We start from the raw sequence: 14834 nt of genomic DNA, 5'->3' as shown, positions 1-14834 counted from the left end.
TATAATATAATTAATGTATCAACCTCCCTTCCTATTTCTCCTTACCCATAAGATGTTTCAGAACTCAAAAGACCACTACCAAAACACAGGCGCAGATTTCTTTACTATTAAAAAAATTCTCACATTCCAACTAGTGGTATTGAGATATTTTAAAATGTTTAATACCACCTTTGGTCAACTCTCAGAAGTTTATATTTTCCTTGACTCAGAAAACATACCTTTTTTTTTCTCTAGCAAAAACTGTAACACTGCATGAAAACACTCAAGTGAATATTGCTGCCAACTGACAGTCAGTGACTAATACTAAACCTGAGTAACTTTTTATCATTCCAGCCCTCTTTTTTAGTATGGTATTCTTCAAGCTTACTTCTTGGATTGACCTATCTAGGCTTCGTCATTAACACTGCTCAATCCTAAACAGGCAATTAAGTTTTAAAGTGTTTACAGTTGCATAATGTTATTGCTCTGGAATGAAACTCGCCGTTTCCAGTCCTCTTTGGAGCTGAAAGTACAATCAACTGCCTAGCGTTTGACAAGCAATGAGCAAAAAGACTCTTAACTCACAGCCAGTAGGTACCAAACATATGCCCAAGAGCAAAATGGAAAAGCTTATAGTAAGACCAAGTCTCCATGGTAATAAATAGGTTTCCAGTTACCATCCCGAGTGAGTTGCTTAAATTTATGCACAGTGTTCACTGAGCCTGAACTACAAAACACTAAATACGGACTTCATTGCTACCAGCTTTCAGGAAGCGCTGCTTGTTGAAGTGCAAGAAAACATAAATGAGGAAGGGTGGTATTTGGCAGCTTTGCAAGAGGAATGCAGAAGTAACAGGAAAAGAGAGGTAGAAACACACCAGTTCCATGTTCTCCCTCTTGTAACTCCTCTTCCCTGTTCTAACACATTTCTGATAGACATGTCATATTTAGGGAGTGGGGGATAAAAGTACTGGAAACCAAACATGGCTGGATCCAGCCTCTCACTCCTCAAAGGATCAGAGGTTCTCCTTTCACCACATTAATCAATGCTCAAACTTTATACACACTACGGAACAGTTTGGAAAGTGAGCCTGTAAACTCTAGTACACGGAGCAAAGCGTAAGTCGAAGAGGGGCGAACAGGAGCCACCTACACTCAAATCATTAACTACAGCCTGTATAAACCACCCAGACTAGCAAAATCATTACCACCTATACTCTTGCATTTAATTTTTTCTAAACCCAGCAAAACAGTGCTGTTATGTATACAACACTAGGGGCAAAGCTTCATGCGAAAATGTATCTTTGTGCATCACTGGAGAGCCAACAGTCACTGATTATATGCTGTACTTTGCACTGCAAGGTACACATGCCGATCTCTGAGCATCTTCCAAGCTCCACCATTAATTAGACCTACATACAACAGAGTGAATACAATAATCGTATATGCAACAAATTATATCTACAAGACTGTTTGCTGGTAATGTGCTGGAAGTCAAAACTAAGCCACAGCTGCATCCTACAACTTCTTTGTAGGTCTGTGAAATTAAGGAAAGAGAACATGAAGTTGTTTAAATAAGTCAGAAAATTTCATCCAGTTACTCCTCTTTCAGTCTAACAACTTGCAGTTTGCTAAGCATGTTCCTGTAGGGCAACTAGCCTTGTGATCTTTGAAAGATTAAGAATCCATAATTTCTCCAGGTAGTTTGTTAATCTTTTCATCATCCTTAACAAATCATTGCCAGCATTTGAGGCTTGTTCAAAGTATGGTAGATCACACAGGGTATATTTTCAGTTAAGCCGGAGTGGACACAACCCATTTTTACCATAGCCTTTTAAACTACTTTTAAAGCTACAGATGTGTATCAAAGATTACATATCGAACCAGTGAACAACTATACCAAAGTACTTAATTCTTCCCAAAGGCTTTCTCCAAATACTCAGTTGGGGGATTTACCCTGCAATTTAACAGAATGCACAGAGGATTAACAAGAAATGAACAAACTGAACACTATCTAGAAACACTAGTTTCTAGTTTTAAGCTATTTTCTTGTCTTGTCTTTGTAAAATACTTTTTAAATGTTGTCCCTACTCAGGCAACATCGTGACTCTTCCGAGTAAGGAAGTCCAAAAGTAGAACCACTACAACAGCTGTAGGGTAACAGCTGCCAAGCAGCAAGCATAGGAAATACAGAAGCGCTCTTCAGACTTGCATGAAACTTAGCATCTATTCATATGCAATGGTGGTTGAAAACCTTCTTCCATCACATGGCTAGAATCTTTTCATTGTGGTGGTTATGCAGAGTTCCACCTTAGCTGCTCTTGGATGTAACATGAATATGTCCCCTGAAAGGACAGATATGGCACAAAAGTATTCAAAACCATACCAAGCTTGCTCAACTCCGAGAAAAAAAAAAGTACAAGATCAGCTAAAATATGTACCAGGAAAACTTTAGTCATCATTGAAAAACAGGCTTTTCAACTTGGGATGTGTCTCGCTACTTTGCGCAGAACTGTGACTGTTGAGACTGGTCAATAACACAGTAATCCTTCCCAATACTGTACCAGTCCAAGTACCAATATTCCAGAAGAATCATTTACCTTAACACAGAAATAAGTTTACAATACATGGGGGCAGGTGTTAGAAAAACAAATGCCTCTCAGTTACTCTGAATCAGTGAATTCTAAGGGTTTCACAATACGAATTACCACATTCCTGCACCCCTAGCCTAGTCTATTTTGATTAGTAACTAATACAGTAAGTAGTAGCACAACTTCTTAGTTGTAGCTTTAGGCATCTCCATTTTTGGAGTCCATGGCAGTGAAGAAACCTACCCACACCCATACCCACTATGGCAAAAGGAGAATACAGTTGTACTTAATTAAAGAGGAAGAATCTTGCATTACCAGTTTGACAAGATATGGCACAAAACCAGTCTCCATCTTTAATATGACACTATAGAGATTTCATTGAAGTTTCTCCTCTCCACATAAAGCTGGTGAAGATTTCCTGGGATCCTATACAGGATTTCACAGCATACAATGCTCCTCAAAAGTGCCAAACTGTAAAACAACTCCACGATGCTGAGAAAATTTAATAAGTTCAGTACTTTCCCTGGGACCCCCCATTATGAAGGCTAAGCAGCTACTACAAAAGCTATAGCAAGACCTTTTAAATTGTAAACAACATGGAACTGTCAGTTTCCTTGGGCAAGGAAAAGTATGCATTTTCCCTGTATATCAACTCTAAACATACTGCACTCACAAGAAATAGCACAATTCTGGCTCAGCTGACATTTAATATTAAATTCCTATGACTTTTATGAATTAAAAATTGTTTAATCCTAAATACTGTGTTCTAGTGTGTTTAAAAAATTAATCCTCACTTAACTAATACCTCACTATTTTTTAGAAATAGACCCAGGACAAGATCAGTCATGCATGATTATTTCAGTGACAAGATACTCCTGCTTGCAAAAACTGTAAGCAGCAGCTGAGGCACTGCCCTGCCCTATTCTAATCATTCATCTAGGCCTCTAGTTGTACTTTACAACTACTAGCCACAGAACTAAACCTGACGTTTTTCACACTATGTTAAAAGAGAATGCTTGGGAATATCTGAATAAGGCTGGCCAAGCCACCCTCATTAAACAAGCATCAACATGTACTTCCCCTTCAGTGCTCTCCTAGTATATATATATTTTTTTTTTTTTTGCCAAGTGATGAACACTTCAGTCTTATAATTTCAAACTTGTTTAAGCAAGTAATACTCAATGAAGACAGATAGATGCCTTCAGCAGGAAATTCAACTTACAGGCTCTTTACATTTTATTTGTCTTTGTACTCTATCACCCCAGTTTACATGCTAAGTGAATTTACTGGGCTAACTGAAGCTAAATATATCCAAATCAGCAATATTCGGAATAAATGCAACTGGACCATTCCATGGAAAAGTTGCTCAATTTTTACAAATAAAGTCAACTCTAAAGCCCCTGCAGAAAGAGTATAGTCTTAGGTCTTACAACAGACAAGTCTGGTATTTAAACACACAAAAACTTAACTCAGCAACATAGATTAAGTGTCAAAGAGTTGTTCGGGGGGGGGGGGGGGGGGTGTTAAGCTTTTTTTTTAATAAAATTTTTTGCCTGCCACAAAAGATATCCATAGTCAACAGTTCCAAACTCCGTAACTACCTGAACCCAAAAAGCCTGTTACATCACAGAACAAAACCAGGGGTATGAATAACATTAAAAGGCAGGGAAGGGGGGGGGGGGGGGGGGGTGTAAAGGACAGTCTGTTAATACACTGTAACCTGTAACAAATGCAGAAGCAAAAGATGGATTGGTGAAGGAACCTGGTCTAAGGAGAGGAAGAAGCTCCTATTCCACACTGGGCTACAAACAAGGGAAAGATGATGCAACCAGGAAACCCTGCAGCCTATTCAGTTGAGAGAAAAGGCATGCTTGGCCCATTTCTCCTCTACTACCTCCCAGGACTTAATCTTTTACAACAATTGCACAAAATACAGAAGAGTGTTACGCAGTCTCTAAAGACTACAGTTCCAACAGGGGATCAGAGTTACACCAATGTAAGTATCAGAATAAATAAGGTTACAGGAGGGGAAAAGGACAGCTGCTTTCCTGCATGGACAAGCAGTGAGAGCTAAAATCCTAAAAAGCTTTTTTATTTCCACTTTACATGAAGTAAAGTAATTCCAGATTTCTAAAAACAAAGGCTCAGCTTTTGGAAGATAATGTTGTTGAACCACACCCTCAAAAGACATTCTGAAAACTCAAGCTGCATGTTCTAAATGAAATAAATTACTAGATGCACCTGCCTCGTGCTCTTCAACACAAAGCCAAAAGAATGTTATGACCTTCTAAGCCTTTTCCCCATGAACTACAAAAAGGTGATAATACTGCATGAAAAATACATTACTTGGGAATTAAAAAAAAAAAAAAAAAAAAAAAGAAAAAAGAAAAAAAAAGATTCACAGTGGTATCCCAAGGCATCCCTGAAATTATTTACACCAAACTTTTGGGCATTCACCTGAATGTAATATGGCGAATAGAGAGAGCTTTGAAGAGATATTCTGAAGTTAGAAGTTTACCTAAGACGTGCATAAACATGTAAAAACCCCAACCAGATTCACCCATACATCCAAGACCGCTCTCCATACGTGCTCTGCTGTTCCAACCTTGGTCTCTCAGGTGTAGAGTCAGCCTTTACACCCATAATTAGATTATCTGAAGAACTTCTAGTACTACAGGTAACTCTTTCAAAAACAGAATCCCATTTAAATTTTTAAATGACCTTTGATTTGGGTCAAAAATTTCTTTTATTTCTGGGTTTCCAAATTAAAGCACAAAAGGCAGCCCACACCTTAAATCCTAGTAGAAGCAAGCGATTCAAGTGTGAGATGTCAGTCAGGACTTTAAATACGATACACAACAGAACCTTAAAGAACATGAAATTACACAGAGTTCAGGTTCCCACTGGGAACAGTAAATCCATGAGTCTTACTCAAGCACAAACTACAGTGAAAACCACAGCTAGTAACAGAATTTAGGTCCAGTATTATTCATTCAGCAAGGTTAATAGAGACCCATGAATCCCACCATGTTACAGAGCACCATTTCAGCTAGCACATTTCCCATTTATGGATAGCAGTGCAAAGAAAAGGAGAGTTTTGACTATGACATTCTATTGGCAAAAGTATATATTGCTAAACTATTTTGTGTGACAGGCTCACATAAGACATTTGAGAATCCACAACTCAAACCCACAAATCGACAATTTAAATTCTGCCACTGATCAAGACAGAAGTCCTTTCAGATGCATACAGCAGAATTCCCTTTTCCCCCAATTTTCTTTTCTAAAACAATTTTGAATTACACAGTGAGAAAACTTTCGTATCAAGCATTCTGTGAAACATACAATAAAACAAACAAGCAAGTCCACTTTCAGATATCTCTCTCCCTTTTCAGTGGCTTGTTTCATGATCACGCTTAAAAATTCAGAAATAGTACTACAACAGCTTAAAAATTGGTTACTATTTACTGACATAACCATAGATCCAGTACCATTAAAATAACAGGAATTTACAATCCTCTTTATTGAGTAAGCCCTCTCCACATTAAAGAAAGTTTCAGCTTTTACACCAAGGATTTGGGCAGCCAAAATTCCTTTTCAAGTAATTCAAAATAAACACCATTTCTCATTACAGGAAACGGTCAATGTTAAGAAGACAATGATTAATAAACTTCACCAACTGCAAGGTAGTTTCTCTAGATGAACATTCATAGTTACATCTTTGAACTATACATCGAGCCAGTCTAAACTTTGTATAGGTCAACACAAAAATTCTTTGTTTAAACTGCACATCTTAAGGTGGCTTTGTTTTGGTTTTTTTAACTATGTAAATTATTCAGCTACCTAAACTTATATAATTATGTCCTTATACTGTGCACTGTTCTGTAAATCCGAGGTGGGGAAAAAAAAAAAAAAATCTCACTTCTTTCGACAGTAAAGAGTTTATTAACTCGTGGCCTACATTCTTTACTCATTTTTACCAGATATTCTACCCTACAATTCTTTATAAAAGGTAAATATGCATTTAAAAACGTTTCCCTACACATAATTTAAACTGAACAGAACCAAATTCAAGATGTATTTATATGGGAGGTAGGATTAAAAAAAAAAAAACAAGCACTGTGCTTCAGAATATTTCCAGACAATTAGATGTGAAACAGAGTTAGATACCAAACTCTACCATGTACTAGCAATAGGAGTAAGGCACAACACGGCATGGCCCAGAGCATACCCAAACAGAGACTACTGTTCTACGGGGGGAGGGGAAGTGGAAATAAGAAAAAAATTTTAAAAATTTAAAAAAAAAAAAATCAAAACCAAACAAACAAAAAACCCACAAATGCTGCCCATTTTGCTATCGCAACAAATATAAACCACTTGCTTATCTTCCAAGTGGAAGTTCTTTTTTCTCCTTAACAAAACTAGAAGGATGCGCATATCAAGTTTCTCAAGCTTTTTTCCACATGGCCCTTTAAACAAGTGATGGTCCTTGTTTAAGATCTGTCCTGAAGATATCTGATTATGCTTAATACTGGTAGTATAAGGATCTTTTTGTTAAGGAATCTTGGAGCATCTCATAGAAGTTCTAAAACAAAATACTATTTCTATACATTTATATTTCTGAAAACATAGCCATAAAACAGATGAACTACAGTAAAAGATATGTTGACTGTTCTTATTCATATGTACCCAAAAAAAGTCATAGTATTTCAGATGCAACCAAAATTATATTCCCATTAAGATTTTCACTACCATCCTCAAAAACCATATCCCTGAGTAGACACGAACATAAACACATGAGAAAAGTTCAAGGCTAGCCACTGTGGAATAGCAGAAGAGAAGATTAAGCAACAAAGCTTCTCTTCTAAAAATGTTACAGCTCTAGCCACTGTAGGAACAGGCCACAGAGCCATGTCATGCTGGTCAGAAGAAAAGGCGCTGATTTTCCACAGAGCTTATACGAAACCCAAGGTAACGTCTGAAATAGATAAAGGTCATAGGCAAAAAACAAGTTAACCAACTATTCACATCAATTTACAGAGAACCTAAAGGAAAACAACACATCAGAATGAAACCGAGCATTAAGTTTAACAAGCATTGTAATCATAGTACTCCTCTAATTCTGAATATATGAACTAGAAGAGTAATCTCCTCAAGTGACCTACAAATATGTATTCAGCTCACTACACAATTATCTGGAGTTTACAAAATGCAGAAACAGTACTTCCATGCGCTCCTGTGAAAAAGTCAAGTTGAATAAAAAACTCACTCCACTGGACAGCAAAATAATTCTTCTTTCAGCCTGGAGAACGTGAAAGCATTTTTCCTGGCAAGAATTGCCACGCATTTCCCCATTTACACTTGAAGACTCCACAGGCAGGCTTACAAAAAAATACACTTGGGAAGTTATAACATAGAGATTACCTGACACACACAATGCAAATTTATCCCTTCTCAATGTTTGTGGCTTGAGATCCATATGCGCAAGAGATTATGATAAGTATTTTCTAATATATGTCAACAGATACCAGTCAGCCTTACAGACTTAAAGTGACTTAAGCTCCCTAAATTGCTAGAAGCGGCTTACATGAAGACCTCTGCCATATTCATTTAAAGCAGGAAAAGTAAAAAAAGCAAAATTAAGTTAAAATGTGAAGTATATTGAGTTCTGGGATGCAGAGCTAACTTAGGAAGAGCAAAAACCAAAATTACTAATAGACAGCTAAAATATTCTCTCCAAAGATTCAGGTTCTCTGACAACATTGTTAACCGTAAGGAATCTACATATATTGAAACACAAACAAATGTGCACTCTTAATTCTAAGATCAAATCCTATAGTGAGTAAAACCAACAACCACCTCTCCTAAATAAATACCAGAAAGGAGAAACCAAAGTCAGAGGCCAGTGGATGTTAAAACACTAAGAACTTGTAAGGGGGGAGAATTGTATTTTTAATTCATATTTACCTGCTAAAAAAAAAAAAAAAAAAGTTTTTTTTCTTTTTTTTTTTAAACCTCTAGATGGAAATTGCAACTATGTAGCCACACTGAATCTTTAAGTGTTGCTAACAAGTATCTTTAAAGTAGTTTTTAGTTATACTCTTAAAAAGAACAGAGAAAAAATAGAAGGGCTTGCAGACAAAGAATTCTCAGAAGACCAGAATAAACACTACCTGTTGTACAAGAGGCTACAGGCGAGTTAGCATAGATGAGTATATATGTGAAGTTCACCTTATATTTTTAAAACAACTTGTTTTGATTATAGCTCTTTTCACCCAAGATTATATACAGCCTGTTTGTTAGACTGCAAGTTAGACTACAGCACACTATATAATAATAAACCCATTATCAGACATTTGTACATAGTAACAGAAGAGTAGGAAAAAATAATCACTAGCTCATCTTTCAGGGCTACATCCACTATTAAAAACAAACAAAAAGCATTTCTGTGACATCACCAAAACATTCTTCCTACATATAAACTAAGGAAAATAAAAACAATAGTTTTAGACTTCATAAAATCTTTTTATTAAAGGGATTGATGGGACATCATAACAGCACTAAAGTTCATCCTCAAATACAAGAAAACTTAAAACTAATTCTAAATTTAATCTAGCTAAAAGGTCTATTTATAATCAAGGTAGCCTAAATTAAAAGCACAGTATAAACAGCAAGTTGCTAACAACAGACAAGCAGATGTCTGCTGGGTAGGGGTGGGATGTTTCAATAAACAAACTCACCCAAACATATTTAAATGAGAAACTAAGAAGTCAGAACAAATGCTAGAGACTTGGTCCTCAATATACTCCACTATATTATTTAAGTGTAGCTACTCCTCTCTCTTTTTGCCCAATCGTAGAGCATACTTTCAGATAACTTCATATTCTGAAGGTTTTGGACTAAAGTTGTCTGTTTCTATGCCTTGCTACGAAAGAAATGTTAGGGAAGTTGAGGTTTATTGATATAGTCAGTGAAGAATTCTGAACATTAACTCCTGCCTCCATCTGACTTAAACTAGTGTAGATAAAGACAAATCTATTCAGTAATTTACTAACAGTAAGAGCCAAGAAAGATTTAGCAACTGAAACTCAGCATAGACAAGACTAAAATTATAGTTGTCTGAAAACGCAACAGAAAGAGTCACGTACATCTTTGCTGTCAGAATGGGATGAGAGAAATGGAAGACATGTCTGCTCTGACATACATTTGCACAGCTGAAATCCTTCTGGTTCTCTATCATCATTTCTGGACACATGGCGCTCTGCTGAGATTCATGTCATTTATCTAGAAGTCAGTACCACATCTTGCTAGAGTAAGAAGTATAAGCTATGTCACCTCAAGGCTTAACAGTTGTGAATACTGTAAATGGAGTTGCACTTAAACTGCTAGGGCAATTTCAGCTGCTGCAAAGTTTGGCAAGCCCTTTACTTAATGTACTTTCTGCAACTGTTTTCTTCACATTACGTACAATTCAAAACCTCATTTCTACATCTATGACATCCTGTATTATTTAAAACTTGTCTGGAGGAAATCCAAACACCACCATTATTAAAATGGCAAGTAAATCCTTAAGTTCATCATTATAAAACAATACCAGGGCAGTCTTCAGACCAAGTGTGTAGATATTTCTTACAAGCGAGACATCGAACAGTATTTCTGAGATTGTCTAAGGAAGATCATTCTATAGAGACATACCTGAATTTAAGTGAATACAAACAGACACACACTATTTCTAACTGAAGTGTGCACTAGTGATAAAATATTTACTATAGATAGAAAGCAACTAAAGACGGCCTGCTGCGGACTCACTTTAAATGAAGATATGATGAGCAACCTAGTAAAGCCAAAGCCAAACCAAAATTATAGGCAGCTTTTTTTTCCACCTTTAACTCCACAGTAAAGTGCTCTTATTTACACACAGATACACACAGCCTCTGACAAAGTTCTCATCTGCCCCTATATATAGCTTGCTGAATACAGAAATTCTGAACAGGACCATCACAAATACAGAAAAAACTTCTATTTTACTTACCTTGCATAGAAATGAAAATAAAGCATGATAGATTTAAGACCAAAAGATTAGAAGTGCAAGATTAAGATGGATCTTAATAAGAGTGTTGCTGTATTATAGAAGCATAATATTTGTACATCAGCTTATAAAATTCTTAACATACGTATTAAAATTGTCATCCTGATAACAGTTGCTGTGAATTCATCAACTGTGCTTTTATTTGTGCTAGGTACCAGAGTCTCTGTAAATTAAACTCTAGTGTTCTCCATCCAAAACAAATATCTTGTTGTCATTTACAGAAACGTCTACATGAAATTCTACCAGCAAAATGAACCCTAACCTGCAATACCTTAATAGCAACAAGTGGTAGTTACTTGGAACTCATCTACCCCAAGTTCAAAACTTAACTTTTAAATGCAGTAGCATCCTGTATGTTTCACGGATTAACTTAAAAATTTTGAATCCTGAATGTTGTAGAATACACTCTAGAAGACACATAAAGGACATAATTAAATCCACTAAGACCATAAATAAATCATAACTGAATGTGTTTACATTAAAAATAAAAGTTCTCTGAGTTCTCAAAGTAAAAATTTAATTTTCACTTTTTACTGTGAAAAATTCCAGGAAGAATAAAATTAATTTTAAGTTCTTGCACAGCAATTTGATTTCATCAAGTTCATCTTCCAAGGTCAGAGTACAGTTTGACTAGCGTAATCTATAATAGAAGGTAACTCCCAGAAAACAAAAAGCATTGCCAAGAATCCAGTTATTTTATCAAGACAATGTTGATGTATTTTATTTCCAGCTGTCCATACAAGAAAAACTTGTCATTTTTACTCTGTGTAAATGTAACAGATAAAGCACATCTATACGATTGGAATGCTCTTCCCTCTGTGAATTAGACATCCACAACAAAAGTCTTCTTACTCTAAATACCTGTTTCGGGTTTATGTGAGGTAGAACTGAGGCCTTTAAATTATTAGCTGACCACCACATTACAAGTATACTAGAAAAGTCTGCTTCTTTGTCACTTCAGAAAATGCACATCACTGCTGCAGAATAAATTGCATTTACTTTTATCATCTAAAAGATGTGCAAATACACAAGTACCAATGTGCCATTTTTTAACTATACACACACCAGTATGAGCCTCTTCCTTACACACAGAAACTCAGTGAATATAAGGAATTAAGTAGAGGGATGCCATTAGAAATTGAGTGTCTTCATATTAAAGACAGAGAAGTAGTTTTGGTATAGAAGCAATCAATCTGGCATTCCTTCTTTTATACAAGGAGTTTCCATCAGTCATCAGAACTTTCTAACTGGCTGATTCAGCTAAATATATAAAACAGGAAAAGTGTACCTACAAACAATTCAATGTAATACTCCTTAAGATAAAGTACTCCCAAATCAACTACAAAGACATGTTACAAGGTACATGCCAAGTCTGAGGGAGAAATAATACATTGGTTACATAGTGACTTAGTAATTCATGCAATTATACTAGTATTTGTACAACTAGTTAAATTGATCTTCACATGTCTTTCTACTAAATTGAAAACAACTACTATGATAAAAAAAAACTTTTTAAAAAAATGTACACTACTAAATCCCTTCTTTCCTGAAAAAAAAAAATATAACACAGTTGTCAGTAAATTTAAAGTTATCCTGCTTCTACCCCTCCTTGAAATCCACAGCTAAACAATGGGTCATTTGAGACAGCAGTTCAAAAGAATGCTCAGCTTGAAATAATTAACAAAAAAGTTTGAATAGTTTCAAGTATTACAGTCACCACAAAGTTTTCCTAGTGAACACTTATTAGAATTTAAAAAAAAACAACAAACATTGTTTCTCCTCGTCAGAAATTTACACCTATGAAGTAACTGACTCTTTACCATAACAACAACAAAAACTTGTCAAATACAGCAGTTACCTCTGATTGTAGCAAAAATAATAAAATATTTTTTACTTTTGAAAGCACCATCATCACCTTCCACAATCATTTGAGCTTAAGCACCACTGAGGACAAAAGTGGCATAGTTTCACACCACGACAACAGTATTTTTCAACAGCAATCTACAAAAATCCATACACTGCTGTATATTTATATAAAATTGCAGTAAAATTTCTCTCTCAACCGAACTATGAGACTTGCTTTCCTACAGATTTCACATGAACCCACGCAAAATGGGAATTGTTTTTAACTGCATTAATCTTTTAGAAACGTTTAGAAAGAAATGTTTACATGTAAGTAGCTTACTAGATTTAGGAAGAAAAGCTGAGAACTTAAAAGAGAAAAGAGGAACAGTACAGTTTAGAGCTTGGGTGATTCTACTCAGCCACAAATTCAAGTATAACAGTCTACAGATCATACAATTGGTTAATGGCATCCATTAATGTAGCAGACCTGAAATAGCGGCTAAAGAGAAGCCACAATTATTACAACAAAAAAACAAAGAATGATTTTTGCCTGCAGCACATGATTTAACACAGGGAGCAGCAAAGGTTGGAAAGTTCTCCTTTCTGATTTCCATCACACCCTTGTAACACAACTAGATTAACATGTATTACTTTTTAGTTTCTATCCCTTAGTAATTGCCAGTACCAATTACCATACCAAGAGTCATACAGTGATTACATTATAATGAGAGCAATGGAAACAGAACGGTCAGAAGGGTTTAAAACTACTGTTTTAAAGGGTATAAACAGTAACTACAATATTTAAGGATATGTAAACATTTGTAAAAATAACAAGTATTCTTGGAATAATGTATGCAAGTATAACATCATCATGACATACTCGGGACAACAACCGACCATGCCAGAAAGTGCAAGGCTATCAACAGTTACCTGACACCTGAAAGCAGCCTCTGCTTTGCCTACAACCAAATGCTTTTCCAAGTGTTCAAAGTTCAGTTGTATGCTTTTTAACTAGAATGGATAAAAACCAAGACATTCTGTAGACATCGATCACCTTTCCTAACTACACACTACTGCCCTATGTAAAATATTTACACTACAGGCTGTATGTTGGTACACTGCATCCCCCAGAGTCAATATTATTAACTCCTAACAAGACAAAAACCAAACAAACAAACAAATCCAAACTCTCCAAAAGGAACTAAAGAACTAAATGAGTTGAACAACACACTTGGGCTTCTACACTGCCATGACAACTCAGCAAGTATTCACAAGGTAGCAGTCTTAAACTTTTCAGGTTTTTAAATCAAGTCCATAACAGTATCACAGAATGGCCTATATGTAATTCTTAAGCACGTGAATAAGGCAGTTAGAAACAACATTAAAAAAAAATATTAGTGACAGAAGAAAGTCTATGAAGTTCTATTAAACAAAAGGATGTAGATACAACTTCACATTCAGGCTAAGCCAAAGAAATGCCAGAAACTGGGAAAGCATACTGGAGGGAAAGGGCTGATGCTCCCTGCTTTTGTATCTTTCTCAAAGTGAGCAAGGACCAACAGGTACTTCAGGAAAGTACTAAGCTAGATTCATCTTCCCTTAACATGACCTGACTCTTCAGTAAATTAAATACACAAAAAGCCAACAAAATACCACAGAGAATACAAATATCGAAAGATACCTTCCTTTCAAAATGTCCATACCTGTGGAAGTGCAGTATTGAGCTGTCTCTGCAAGGAATCTCTCTCATGACCAACTTCATGTAGCTTGCCCTGGGTCAATGCTAGTGTCTCCTGAGTTTCTCTTAGTGTTTCCAGAAGGCGATCCCTTTCTTCCAACATGGATACCATTAATTGCTCAAAATGGGAATCAGCATCTGACTGTAACGGGGAACCTGAACCATGGCCTCCATTTCCCCCAGAGGGAATCTCTGCCTCACTGATGGTTGGCATCACCTCACACATCATCTTGAAACAAAATGAGACAAAACAAAGACCATAAATTTAAAGTCAAATCTAAACAGGATAAGCAAAGGAACTTTGGATACTACCCATAGTACCAACTTAGCTTTCTCAATGATAGCATCAGCAAAGGTTGCCAACACCTTAGTGCTTGCCACTATTTCATTAAGACTGCAGGAGAAAAGGTGTACAATCAATTTAATCAAGGCATCACTTCATAATGAGAATCTTGTGACTTCTTGCAAAACCAGATTTTTACAGCTACGTTTCAAACTGTGATCTCATTTTAATGGATTTATATTTTTGTTAAGAGTAAACTGCTTCTGAGAACTTTAAAAAAACAAAGATAAGGCATGCAGCATGCCACCA

General features: G+C 36.0%; 1 protein-coding gene across 13 annotated transcripts in view; it reads right to left on the bottom strand.

The window, feature by feature from the left end:
• Nucleotides 1-14834, bottom strand: part of PPFIA1 (PTPRF interacting protein alpha 1) — a 60446-nt gene that overhangs the window by 43431 nt on the left and 2181 nt on the right. For all 13 annotated transcript variants that reach the window (XM_030038997.2, XM_030039004.2, XM_030039007.2 and 10 more), the window contains exon 2: nucleotides 14208-14471. In XM_030038997.2, the coding sequence (XP_029894857.1) occupies nucleotides 14208-14471 (264 nt within the window). The remainder of the gene's footprint in view (nucleotides 1-14207; nucleotides 14472-14834) is intronic.

The sequence above is a fragment of the Aquila chrysaetos genome, chromosome 16 (genome assembly GCF_900496995.4).
Source record: "Aquila chrysaetos chrysaetos chromosome 16, bAquChr1.4, whole genome shotgun sequence".
Classification (NCBI taxonomy): Eukaryota; Metazoa; Chordata; class Aves; order Accipitriformes; family Accipitridae; genus Aquila; species Aquila chrysaetos.
The sequence above is the reverse complement of the archived record's forward strand: the minus strand, read 5'-3'. Positions and strand labels throughout refer to the sequence as shown.